Source organism: Danio rerio, chromosome 21, assembly GCF_052040795.2.
Source record: "Danio rerio strain M-AB ecotype USA chromosome 21, GRCz13ab, whole genome shotgun sequence".
Lineage (NCBI taxonomy): Eukaryota > Metazoa > Chordata > Actinopteri > Cypriniformes > Danionidae > Danio > Danio rerio.
In genome coordinates, this window is record NC_141041.1 from 31,335,457 (window position 1) to 31,350,042 (window position 14,586).

At 35.1% G+C, this 14,586-nt stretch overlaps 1 protein-coding gene across 3 annotated transcripts; it reads right to left on the minus strand.

Moving 5' to 3' along the window:
• Positions 1-5,470: 5,470 nt before the first annotated feature.
• Positions 5,471-11,570, minus strand: bfb (complement component bfb). Of its 3 annotated transcripts, NM_131241.1 has the most exon segments (12): positions 5,471-5,652; positions 7,098-7,100; positions 7,102-7,235; positions 7,305-7,397; positions 7,605-7,736; positions 9,241-9,391; positions 9,878-10,005; positions 10,105-10,197; positions 10,312-10,485; positions 10,901-11,086; positions 11,195-11,398; positions 11,476-11,553. In NM_131241.1, coding segments are annotated over 12 exon segments (1,374 nt in total). In that variant the 5' UTR covers positions 11,537-11,553; the 3' UTR covers positions 5,471-5,637.
• Positions 11,571-14,586: the final 3,016 nt, after the last annotated feature.

The following is a 14,586-nucleotide window of genomic DNA, read 5'->3' on the forward strand; positions in this document are numbered from 1 at the left end:
GCTGTTTTTTTACACTGTTAAACTGCATTATGTGACCTTGATCTCTGCTCTAACATGTTTGATGTTGTAACTCTGCTGTTTATTGGTGACTTTCATTGAAATAAGCATTTTGAAATGATATTGTTCGAGTTGGTCATGCAGATTCATTTTTATTGCTCCAATATACAAAAATTGGAATTCATAATGGAATATTTTTTTTTGACAATCTCAACTGAAACATGAAGAGAGAGTAGGACATAAAGCTCCTCCCTCTTTAAGACGACAGCCTTGCTGTGAGGCGACAGCCAATAACGTTTAGTTTTTATCACAGCCCTGCCAATCAGTGCGAAAGCAACGAGAAGTATCTTGAAGGGGGCGGGACATGACAGATACTATTGAGCATTTTATTGGACAGAAGAATTGATGAGAAACTGAATTGTTGATCCATTTATGTGGCATTTAAATGACAAGCTGCAAGCTTTGGATGGTTAAATCAAACCCAGTCTCATTCAGATTATGTACCCCTATATACATTTCTGGAGAGCAAAATACATCCCAGGAGCTACGTTTTTTGTAGTTTTTGTTTTCACGAATCCACTTGAGGCTGCTGTGTAGGATTTGTCAGACTTGAAATTTCTCTCGCGACTGCCAATCATGCCTGCTGTTCTCACATAAATCCACTAGAGGCCGCTGTTGACTGACTGTCTACTGAATAAATGACTGACTAACTGACTGAGTGATCCACTGACCCACTCTCCCCTTCCCTAAACCTAACCAATAGTGTTTTCAAATGCACCGATTGATGCCCAGCCCCTTAACTAAATCCAACCTCAGTGTTTTAAAAAGCAATCCAGAAAAAGACAAGCCTCCTGATTTTTTACATTTTTTTCAGATTTTACTACATTCTCACCCTGTTATTTACTTGTTTATTTTATCTTTGGGGTTTTGTTTTTGTCACCTGCTTTTTGGAACCATTCTTCACCAGACTCGAACCTCGTTGTTGTGGTCAACTCCACCGGCACACATGTTTAGCTCTACCTGAAAAACTGGTAACAGCGGAAAAGCCGTCCATACAGAGGTAAGCGGTCAGCTGGTAAGCGAGAACAGAAATGGCATCATACCGCCTCGTAGGGTTCGTTTTAAAGATGAAATGCAGCCATACGTAGGCTACATAATTCGTAACCTCCAGAAACATACAGTTGAAGTCAAAATTATTAGCCCCCCTTTGAATTTTTTTCTTTTTTAAATATTTCTCAAATGATGTTTAAAAGAGCAAGGAAATTTTGACAGTATGTCTGATAATATTTTTTTCTTCTAGAGAAAGTCTTATTTGATTTATTTTACCAAGAATAAAGGCAGTTTTTAACTTTTAAAAAACATTTTAAGGTAAAAATGATTAGCCCCTTTAAGCTATATTTTTTTTGATAGTCTACAGAACAAACCATCGTTATATAGCTTGCCTAATTACCCTAACCTGCCTAGTTAACCTAATTAACCTATTTAAGCCTTTAAATGTCACTTCAAGCTGTATAGAAGTGTCTTGAAAAATATCTAGTCAAATGTTATCTACTGTCATCATGGCAAAGATAAAAGGAGTCAGTTATTAGAAATGAGTAATTAAAACTATTATGTTTAGAAATGTGTTGAAAAAACCTTCTCTCCATTAAACAGAAATTGGGGAAAAACAAGGGGGCTAATAATTCTGACTTAAACTGTATGTATGGCTACATTTTCAGAATGAGCCTATGCTGTTCAAATCTTCTAAATATGAATTTTGTCACTGTTTTGGAACACACTTGCTTATAGATATCTTTAAGACTAACATAATGATACTAACACTTTATTTTAATTTAAAGGTCCTATTTACTTCATTGATTCAATATGTTAAATTGTTCTCCCATATCAACATAGTAGAAATGTGGCCTATTAGTTAGAAAAATCTCAAGAAATAGTATCCTTGTTTATTACCCCAGAAAATATCCCTTGAATGACAAGCACCATTTTGACTATATTTGGATAGTCATGCATATTAATGAGCACTGCTCTGCTCTGCTCTGTAGCTTGTCAGGACCTGGGGTCTCATTTATAAAACTTTTCAGAAATTGTTTTTTAAAGTGAACATATGGCAGAATGCTGAAATTGGCATACGCAAACAAAAATTATAAACTGAAAAATTATGACAAACCAAAACATGTATTCATGTATTCATTCATTTTCTTTTCAGCTTAATCTCTTTATTATTCTGGGGTCGCCACAGCGGAATGAACCACCAGCACATGTTTTACGCAGCAGATGCCCTTCCAGCTGCAACCCATCACTGGAAAACACCCATACACTCACGACGGCTAATTTAGCTTACCCAATTTACCTATACCACATGTCTTGGGACTTGTGGGGGAAACCGGAGCTCCCGGAAGAACCCCACACAAACACGGGGAGAACATGCAAACTCCACACAGAAATGTCAACTGACCCAGCCGTGGCTCGAACCAGCGACCTTCTTGCTGTGAGGCGACAGCGCTACCCACTGCGCCACCGCACTGCCAAAAAAATCATAGATTCAAAAATGATAAAACTGTGAATGCATATCTTCATACAACTTTCCCTTTAGAAATCACAGCCGACTAGAGGATCAATGTACTCATGTCTTACATCAAGCTCTTTATGCAGTTTGACAGTTTAATAAAGAACAACAACAACAGTGAAACACAAGCTACAGAGAATTATAGTTGATAACAGATATGTATTAGAGTACTAAATACATAATTATATCTAGGCTTGTTCTCCTAAAAAAGTGATGTGATCAATGGTGCTGAGTGTGAGTATTCATTTCCTGTAAATATCCTTTCCTGTAAACATATTACCAGTAAGTTAGGCGACTGAAACAGTTAACAGAACCATAATTTTGTCCACTAAAGACAAATTTACGAGTAACTTATCTGATCTTTCTCAATTTCTCAGTACACCCAAAACATTTGCTAAACTAAACTCCGCAAACTAAATGAAAATACAATTCTAGGTTCTTATTTGACACTGTTGTTAAACTAATAAATAATTGGTTTGATGTCTGAACACCACAAATTGGTATCAATGACTTAGTGCAAATAACATGGAATACAAGATGCATATTTTCTCATAAAGTTTAGCTTATAAAGTTTAGTTGCATTTGTGTGGTTTTGGGTTCAGCATCTGTTAAAATTATTATTTTACCTTTATCACTAAGCTAATCTTTTATTACTAATCTTTACTTTGGTCAACACTGGACCTGTTCTGATAATGCTGTCCAACTAGAATTACTAGAGCTGAAACCATTATAGATCGACATGGTGGCTCAGTGGTTTGCACTGTTACTGTCATGTTAACATTTCTGTCGGGAGTTTGCATGCTCTCCCGTGTTCGCATGGGTTTCCTCTGGGTGCTCTGAATCCCACAGTCCAAGGTCATGTGATGTAGATAAATTGAGTTCACACAATTGGCTGTAGTGTATGTGTGTGGATGACTGTGTTTGGATGTGACCAATGCGGGGTTGCAGCTGGATAGGCATCCGGTGTGTAAAACATGTCCTGGATAAGTATATTTCGCTGTGGCGACCCCTGATGATTAGAGGGCGGTCCATGAAAGAAAATGAATGAATGAAACTCAATATATAAAAACTAAATATAATTAAAATAATAATAATAATAATAATAATTAAAGCTGCAAGCAGCGATGAAAGGGACTTTGCACCCAGGCTCACTGCCACACAGTGGCCTCAGGATGACAGAGAACAGCGAACAATATTAATTTAAGCTGAAAAAAAACTGAAAAAAATCACAGATTTACGCAAAACTTCCTCCTGTCAGCAGGTGGCGCTATGACTGTGACTCAATATTGGCATGTAGACGTCTTCAGGAGAGGATTCTTATCGAACATGTGAATTTTAAGGCAGGTCAGACATTGTGTGGTTGAGTTATAAGCCAAACTTCCTCCTGTCAGCAGGTGGCGCTTTGACTGTGACTAGATATTGGCATGTAAAGGTCTTCAAGAGATGAATTTTGCTAACAATGTGAAGTTTCAGACAAGTCAGACATTCTGTGGCTGAGTTATAAGCTAAACTTCCTTCTATCAGCAGGTGGCGCTATGACTGTGACTCATTGTTGGCATGTAGATGTCTTCAGGGGAGGAATCTTATTGAACATGTGAATTTTCAGGCTGGTAAGATATTGTGTGGTTCAGTTATAAGCCAAACTACCTTCTGTTAAGAGATGGCGCTATGACTGTGACTCAATATTGGCATGTAGATGTGTTCAGAAGAGGAATTTTATCAACCATGTGAAGTATCAGGCAGATCGGACATTGTGTGGTTGAGTTATTTGCACTTTCTGTTCCATGACGAAACTGTAAAACGTCATTTCCTGTTACCAGCAGGAGGCGCTATAACTGTATCTGGATATCCGCATGTAAACATGTTTAGGTCAGAACTCTTATTAAACGTGTGAATTTTGAGGCAGATCTGACAATGCATTCCTGAATTACAACAACTTCCGGTTTCGTGGGAAATCGTCAAAGTTTGCGAGGCCGCCGCAGACACGCTCTCCAATGAAAACTCTAGATCTTCGCAATTTAAAATCACAAAGGCCTTCCTGTTGGGTTTGAGACTTCGCACCAGTAAACTTTTTTGTAGGTATAGGCATGTTTGACGTGTTTGCCAATTTTCGTGCGTGTGTGTAAATCGTAGTTCGGTCGCCGGTCTGTCGAAAGTGCATAGGTGGCGCTGTCGAGTCATTTTGACACGCCCACTTCTGAAATCTATAACAAATGTAAAATTTAGCCAGTTTTCGGGCATGTTTAAACTCTCAAAATCGCGATTCATTCTATGGAAGAAGCGGAAGAATAATAATAAGGAGCAATTTCAATAGGGCCTATGCACCGTAGGTGCTCGGTTCCTAATAACACATTCATAATCAAACAACTAAAACTAAACATAAAATTGCAGCTAATTTTAAATAGTATTTAAAATTTGCTAAATTGGCAACGCAGTGGCGCAGTAGGTAGTGCTGTTACCTCACATAAAGAAGGTCGCTGGGTCGCTGGTTCGATCCTCAGCTCAACTGGCGTTTGTGTGTGAAGTTTGCATGTTCTCCCTGTGTTCACGTGGGTTTCCTCTGGCTGCTCCGGTTTCCTCCGGCTGCTCTGGCTTCCACCACAGTCCAAAGACATGCAGTACACGTGAATTGGGTAAGCTAAGTTGTCAGTAGTGTATGAGTGTGTATGGATGTTTCCTAGGGTTGCAGCTGAAAGGGCATCCAGTGTGTAAAAACATATGCTGTATAAGTTGGCGGTTCATTCCGCTGTGGCGACCCCAGATTAATAAAGGGACTAAGCCGAAAAGAAAATGAATGAATGAATGAGACTATAGAAAAAAGAATCAGAATGTGAAATTAACAAGTTGTTATTGTTATTTTTAAAATCACCTGTAGGAATATATGATAAAAAGTTTTAAAAATTTGAGTCAAAACAGAAAAATATTTTTATATTCACCGTCATTCATTGTAAACACATCTTGTAATATGTAAACACTTTTTGTTTACAATGTGACACAACTAATGTTAAAAATAGGAACAGAAGATGAACAAAACATTCCAGTACTCATGCCTGGCCTCCATAAGGTCACGCCACTCACTGATCATTCATCTGAAACAAATCAAGGATGAAAGAAGTGTGTGAGAAATTGTCATGAGCTCATATACTGTATATGAGCAATATCGATATACAGTTTAAGTCAGAATTATAAGCCCCCCTTTGAATTTTTTTCTTTTTAAAATATTTTCCAAATGATGTTTAACAGAGCAAGGATATTTTCACAGTATGTCTGATGATATATATATATATATATATATATACTGTATATATATATATATATATATATATATATATATATATATATATATATATATATATATATATATATATATATATTTTTTTTTTTTTTTTTTCTGAAGAAAGTCTTACTTGTTTATTTCGGCTAGAACAAAAGCAGTTTTTTATGTTGTGAAAAACATTTTACATACAAAATTATTTGCCCCTTTCAGCTGTATTTGTTTTTGATAGTCTACAGAACAAACCATCATTATGCAATAACTTGCCCAATTACCCTGTCTAGTTAACCTAAATACCCTAGTTAAGCCTTTAAGTGACACTAAAAGCTGTATTGAAGTGTTTTGAAAAATATCTAGTCAAATATTATTAACTGTCATCATGGCAAAGATAAAATAAATCAGTTATTGGAAATGAGTTTTTAAAATTATTATGTTTAGAAACGTGTTGAAAAAAAACTTCTCTCTTTTAAACAAAATTTGGGGGAAAAATAAACAGGGGGGCTTATAATTCAGGGGGGCTAATAATTCTGAATTCAACTGTATATAAGTGGCATTGCAATATGGCAGTGCCAATATACAGCCATATCGCAGTGCTACAATTGCATTTAAATAACAGTTTGACAGCATAATCGTGTATATAAAAAATAAAATCAAGTATGAAGAGTCTCAAAACCCTTTTGACTGAGGAACTATTTTCTTCTGCCATAACTTTACATCTGTAGCTGACCATCAGAACAAAGGAAACAGCTCACAAATGTCAATTTAGGACTAGTAATTCTCTTGCATAACGTAGAGCAGTGTTTCCCAACCCTGTTCCTGGAGGCACACCAACAGTACATATTTTAGACGTCTCCCTTATCTGACCCATTGACTTCAGGTTTTGGAGTCTCTTCTTTTGTTCTGATGAGTTGTTTTGTTGTCTTTGATTAGTAAAAAGTTGAAAATGTGTACTGTTAATGTGCCTCCAGGAACAGGGTTAGGAAACACAGTAGAGTATTGTAATGTCTAGATGACTAAACATATGATTTTGATCACATTTTAAGATTATAAGGCTGAACAGCATTAAATGCCTTAAGTCTACAGAAATCTCCCAGGATTTCTCTGTTGCAATTATTCACAAAGTTTACCCTACAACATGGGATTTGCTGGGCATTTGTAAAACAAAGAATCTGCATCAAAGGCTATAATATGTTTGGGACTTTGTTTTCTATCATTGGTAGAATTATTTACAGAAATCTGGTTAAATTATGAATTTATTACCAAGCATGCTGTCAAACGTCTTCTGCACCTCGTCCAAGTCTTGAAGTTTAAAGAAATGTCTTTCATTCTCCTTCTCTGACACTAAGCCATTCAGGTCTTCTGTCCTTACATCCTTTCCAACTCCAAATACATAAAGATCTGACAAGACAGGACACATTGTTATCTTTATGAAATATATAATATACACTTATAAATGTACTTGCTCACCAAGTTTATTCTCTCGATTTGCATCATTTTTTAAGACAAGATTCCTTATTAGGTCCACTTTAGGTTTGGGATTCCCTCCCATGTTAGCTTGGCCTATAAAGTAAAAAGAAGTCAATGACAGATCAGTTATCTCAGTTCTAATATGTAATGTTTTTAATACACTAGAGGTTTTGTTTATGTATTCAATTAGTCGTTCTGATCAAACTCTTTAATTAATGGCATGGAGTTTTTAAACAATATATACAACAGAAAAGGAAAGGTCTGATTGGTGTTGATTATATGCAAGTACAAAGTCATTACCATCAGTAAACACAATGACAACGTGTTTGGTCTGAAGAAAGTCTTCTTTATTCCTGATTTGCTCGTTAGACATGCTGTCTAAAATGGTCTGATAAAGTTTGGCAATATTACTGCTTTTTTGATCCAATTTTACTGTTGGAAAAAAGAAATAAACAGAATTTTAAAAATTAAAATGAAATAAATAAAACTTTTTTTGAAGAAGTAAATAAACTGAAACTACAACATTTATGAAAGAAATAATTAACAATGAGCAATTGAATTATTAGTACATATTGCATACTTAAGTGGGTGTTTACATTTTGCGTGTGCATTATTTTCCAATATTTCAATGTTTCAGAGTCACTTATATTACAATACCACACCTGACAATGATCAGATGTTTTATTTCGAGACATACCTTTGGTGTGCATCAAGTTGTCATGATTGGCCATCAAAATCAAATGTAATGAATAATTGACAATGGGTGGCTGAATTATTAGAAAATAATAAACACCTAATGCAGTGGCTTTTACTCCTCAGGTGTGAACTATTTTCCAGCAACATTAACAATACACTACCTGACAAAAGTTTTGTCACCCATCCAAGTTTTAGCAACAACAAATAATAACTTGACTTCTAGATGATCGATTGGCATCAGAAGTGGCTAATATGAAAGACAAATGCCTCTAGGTTACGTTTATTATATCAAAATAAAATATGATCTTGCCCTGATTCTTAATTATTAAATTAAGACAGTAAGATCGGACTTTGCTTGGACAAAAGTTTTTTCACTTAACATAAATAATGTACAGTATAGAATATAAAGTCATGGTGCAGTGGAAAAAGAACTAATATTGTGTATGACTCCCATGAGCTTGGAGGACCTCATCCATACATCTCTGCAATGACTCATATAACTTATTAATACAGTCATCTGGAATGGCAAAGAAAGTGTTGTTGATCACCTTTCTAAATGATCAACTAGAAGTCAAGATATTATTTGTTGGTCTTACTACTGGGACTTTTCAAAAGTCAAAAGTTTGGGGTCAGTAGGATTTTTCAAAAGTTTGGGGTCAGTAGGATTTTTAAATGTTTTAAAATAAGCTTCTCTTGCTCACCAAGGGTGCATTTATTTAATCAAAAATACAGAACAAATTTTAAAATTCTGAAATGTTATTGCACTGTAAAATAACTGTACAAAGTAGTTTATCATTTATTTAATAATGAATTTTCAGCTTCATTATTCCACTCTTCAGAGTCACACGATCCTTCAGAAATCATTCTAATATTAAGTATTATTATTATTCATTCATTCATTCATTCATTTTCTTTTTGGCTTGGTCCCTTTATTAACAAGTGGTCGCCACAGCAGAATGAACCGCCGATAATTTTTTTGAACAGAATAATTTTCTTTAAAAAAATGACCTCAGTTTTGACTGGTAGTGTGTGTACATATATAAATATTTTATGTGAAGTCCTAAACATTAACTTGTATGATAATTATGTGATTTGCATATTATGCCATATGTCATATTTCTATTTTGGTTTATGTTATTTGGTGCGCACTGAGCAGTAATGTTTAGGTGGCAGTGGATCACTGTACGCAATAAGACTTTAGACAAGACTCAAGGCATGCAAACAGTATTCTTATACTTACTGTCAAAATCAAATTTGTCCAAATCCTCAAAAACTTTAGATAGGCTTCCTGCAACTTCTTCAGTTTTGAAGTCCCTCATCTTAACTATGTGATACACATCTGTAGCAAACATCAGGATCTCATAGCTTGGAGAAACCTCATAATAACTTATCTTTGGAGAAAGAGTTATAACATTTAGAGTTGGAAAAATGATGTCCAAAAGTATGAACACATTCAGAATCCTTGTCTCATACTGATATAGTTTGATTTCACAAGAAACATGCAATTTATTTCACTTTATGATCGGGAACAGGCTTTTCACTGAAAATTGGCTAAATTTACATTAGGACATGATTTTATTCTCTGGAAGTTGACTGGAGTGTGAACAGTGGCTGTTATAGAATATAATACAAGTATGCAGTGGATTGTGGGACACTAATGCTAAATGCTTGCTTATGCTTTTGACTATGTTGTGGACAATATATTGTATAAACAGATAAGCAAAATCTCTAAGTATGAACTTTTTATGTTAAACCGTGCTTTTCAATTTTAAATTAATTGATATCTTCAAAGTGAAACTAAATAAGTGTGCTGTGTGCTAAAAAAGTGAAAGAAGAACTACTTGAATCGTGTTCACTCAAATTATTTGATAACTTACCTTTTCTAGGAGCGTTTTAATAATTTGTTTTGCTTTTTTCAAATCATTTATGCTGTCAGACACATCCACAGCAATGTAGATATCAAGTTTTCCACCCTTATTCAAATAAATTTTCTTCCCATGGTGATCTGAAGAAAGAAGGAGCACAGCGTTTGTGTTTGACTATGCTAAAATAGCATTATTAGCATTAAAGTTATTAGTGACAATGCATCTGTGATTAAATGTACCGTCTTCAGACTCTTGTTGAACTGTTAGCATTGTCTTCAGAGAATTGCCGAAAGCTTTAGCTACTTCTGCTGCAGTGTCGTATGTGAAATCAGCTGTACAGTAATCACACCACAACATTAAAAGTGTTATAAGCTCAATGTCCTTTGTTTTTTCCCAGAACACAAGTCTATATATGATTTTGTAACTTCAGTGTAGCAGTTACTCACCGTAGCACTGTGGCTCTGTTCCTGACCACTGGCCACCATCCTGACACTTACGCACTTTGGAACCAATCAGGGTCAATGGACTATCACAGTGGTACGTGACTTCATCATCAATGTTAAATATGCTGCCTGTTCGACTGCTACCAGGGGGAACGCCAGGATTAGGACAGTGATCAGCTGTGAGACAGAAACAAATACACAAGTGGAAGTAAAGATTTGTGGATCGACATTTGAATCGACAAATGCAACTTATTAAATAACTAAATAATGTTGCACATAATGTCCCACCAAGGAATTTTGTGATTAAAAGGTGTCTGTAAGACATCTACAGATGTTTAAACATAGATGTCTTGGTTAAAGCAAGACTAAATTTGGTATAACTGTAAAAATCTAGTCATTTATTTGATAGCATTATCTGATTATTGCTTTAAAACTTTATTGTCTGACAGCTCAAATTTTGCCTAATTTAGTCAAGAAATCTATGCTTAGAGGTATTAGATGTCTGTTAGACTTTTTAAAACACAAAAGTACAACTTTTTTTAAACACAGCTCGATGGGATGTTTTTACACACTGAAATGAATAATGACTCACAGTCACGTTCACAGATTGGCGTGCTTCCATTCCACTTCCCATTAGACTGGCAAACCCGGACCTTCGAGCCTCGGAATTTATAATCAGGATTACACGAATAAGTGGTTACCTCATTTATATAGTACCTCTCTTGATATGGAGCCACCTCTCCGTTCTCCAAAACACGAGGATTAGGACATGTGATTTCTAAGATAAAAGCATGAACAAACATAGTAGAAGAGTATAATAAAAGCATTAAATAGATCCAGCATTTATTCATGATATAATGATACAAAGTGAAGCTCTATTTCTGACTTTTGCACTCAGCTTTTTTTCTGGTGCTGGTATTTGGGGTCCAAAGTCCAAACTGACAACGACGTGTTGGAATAGATGGGTAATATCCATCTGGACAAATGTATGTCAGATAACTCCCATCTGAATAGCCATTAGAAAGAGTAAAACTCCCTCCTGTAATGTTCAGATTTTCTTCGGGACATGAACTATCTCTGGATGGAGCACCTATGAACAGATTATTGGAATTAGAGGAGGTCTATATTTCAGAATGCATTTATCTTGATTAGGTAAATAAGACCTACCTGCAATGAGAGGACATATCAGTGCAAGTATTAACCACTTTAACCGCTGCCCACACTCCATGCTGGTCAAGACTTCAGATGAGGCACAAAAACACAGAAGCAAACAGTCTGGGGGTCATTTTTATAGTGGCGCCAGAAAGAGGATTTTATTACATTCAGTAGTCAATGTTTAACCTCAAGCCAAATAAAGAGAATTTAGAGAAATTTGTGTTTGTGTCATTATTGCAGTGTGTTATTTATTTAGATTTTGTTTGGCACAAGTGAAGTTGCTGTTTGCCAAGATTTAATTCAAATGTTTATGGGAAATATAATTTTAAAGATAAAAATCGGTGTGAAAGAAACAAGAAAATGTTTATGTCAAATCATGATTAAATAAAAAATTCTTGATATTATATTTATTTGTTCATATACAGTGCATTCCATGAAGTGTGAAAGAATGTTCCGAAAAAAGAGATTTCGATGGATCATATAGTTCTGTTTAGGGGGTCTGGGACCAGTTGGTTTGTTCAGATAAACACACTGAATCAGTCAGAATTTAGACTAGTGTCTGAATATAGTTTGTTTGCTGGTCTGTTTAAGGCACGATATTGATCTGTGGAATGGGAAAGCAATGGGATTGCAGGTGTTCTTTGCATTTCATTTTGACGGGTGCAATTATAATTAATTAGAATTTATTTGTTAACATACTTTTAAATATTGCAAAGTAAAGTAATATTGCATATATTGCAAATATTGCAAAGTAAAAACCTCAAATACTGTAAACAGTGGTTAGGGCAAGGATATGAACTAAACTGAACTGTTCATAAAACATTAACACTGATCCTGTTGAACAGAACAAATCAGCAAGTAACAGTAAAATTATTAAAATAATCATGACCATTTTTGTAATAATCACCAGTTATTTGCTCTTCTGCTATTGTGTCGGCTTTCTTGGCTTTTGCTATCGTGAACTACACAGTAAAATGCACCGAGTGCCTGTACTTGTTTTAAACATGAAGGTGTTAGGAACTTTTGTGATGCCCTCAGCTATTAGTGTTGTCTTCGAAAATAGTCCACAAGTTTGTCCTTGCAACTGGGATGTTTGATTTCTAAATCTCATTTTAATTTAGAAGGCTTCATGCTCTCTTCTAAGAGCACCTCACTACATATGACACACTGAGGTTTTAGGCCTTTTTTGTTGTTAATATATGTTATATGTTAATAAATGTAAATCCATACTTACATCCATACTTACATCCATAAATACATATTCCGGGTCATACTTGCGCTTCGACATATTTGTTGTGATAATTAAATAACATTTCACATGTGAAACGGGACAGTTGTCACACGCGCATTTCAAAATAAAAGCTCGGTATAAGCAAAATAAGTTAAAAATGAAACTTTTGTTGTTTTTGACCAAACTCTGCAACCCACTGAAAAAGTTTCTGCGACCCACTTTTAGGTCGCGGCCCACCAGTTGAGAAACACTGATCTAGAGCAATGGTCTCAAATGCAGTTCCTGGAGGGCTGCAGCTCTGCACAGTTTAGCTTCAACCACCTCCAACTCACACCTGCTTAATAGTCCCCAGAGTAGTCTTGATCACCTTGATTAGTTGGATCAGCTGTTTTTGATTAGATTTGAAACAAAACTGTGCAGAGCTGTGGCCCTCCATAAACTGAGTTTGAGACCTATGTTCTAAAGACTTTTCATACCTGCTGATGATGGGAGATACCAACACAATCTCACAGCAATTCGTAACATTTTGATTTAGTGGCTAATTCGTTTCAATTCGTACGATCTAATTCATACAATTCAGTACGATTTGCTCATCACCCAATGACGGTTGGGGTTAGGGATGGGATTGGGTGCCATGCCTCCTTTATAAAATTGTACGTTTGAACTCGTACGAATTTGTATGATTTACCCACTAAACTGAAAAAACTTAAAAATACTTCCTCATGAGATCAGGATGTAGATACTGAGCTTTTCAAAGGTTCGAAACAACTGAACTAAGCATTCGCAATCTTACTAATGCAAAAGCAGATTTAGTGACATAAAAGACTCTTACTTACCCTCATCATTCCCAAGACAGAAAGAAACAAACATTAGGTTGCTGCCATTTGATTGGCTGATCAAATAATTAATGAGGAGTCAAACTAATACAGTGGCTGGTGAATGTGTATATATTAAGTTGTTATTCATTAGAACGGTATATGATAGTTTGATAACAGTGTAAATAAATGTAAATAATAAAGGTATGGAACTCATGCACTATAAATTGGACCAAATACATAAATAATACAACAACTTTTTAAGAAAAGAATAAATTTAAAACAAGACCTCTTGGTAACTATTCAGTTTTGCTATTTAAAATAATGCTGATTATAATATAACACATAAGTTGCAAATTCTCCTCGTTCACATGAACATTTTGGTAAACCTTTCTGGAAATTGTTTGATTGCAACAAAGGGTATTTTGCAAGATTTCATCATAGCAGTTTTGATGGTGCACCATTTTTTTCTCAATGCATGCAACCATTACATATGCAGAACTAAACATCGCTGTGTATTTCCTGCATGTCATCAAAAGAGAATACACACACACACACACACACACACAAAAAAAACATCTCAATTACAAAATATTAAGACTGTATTTTTCATATTGTTACCATGTCATTTTAAAAAGTTGTTTTAAATTTGTCAAGACATGGCAAAATGTTCTTATTAAATTAGTTTTGACTAAAATCTGTGTAAATGCAAGTGATGTCAACAGTACATATTCAAATTTTGCTCACACAAACTAATGTGGAAGGACACACAATACAGTCACATTTTCACACATTAGATTTAGATAATATTGTACACTCAACAAAAATGTAAACACAAAACTTTTTGTGCTTTGCTGGTTGATAAATTGGACATTAGATTTTCAAACCCTTGGTCTGACCCTGTGATAGTTATTGAACACTTAATGAACTGACTATTAGTGATGAAATAAAGTATTTTATATACAAATGTCAATTTAACCATTAAATACATTTATTTAAATACTATGACTTATGCAGTGGGTGCCATCTCACAATCAGATGTGCAAAGAGATTTATCCAACCTAGCTGTTGAATGTA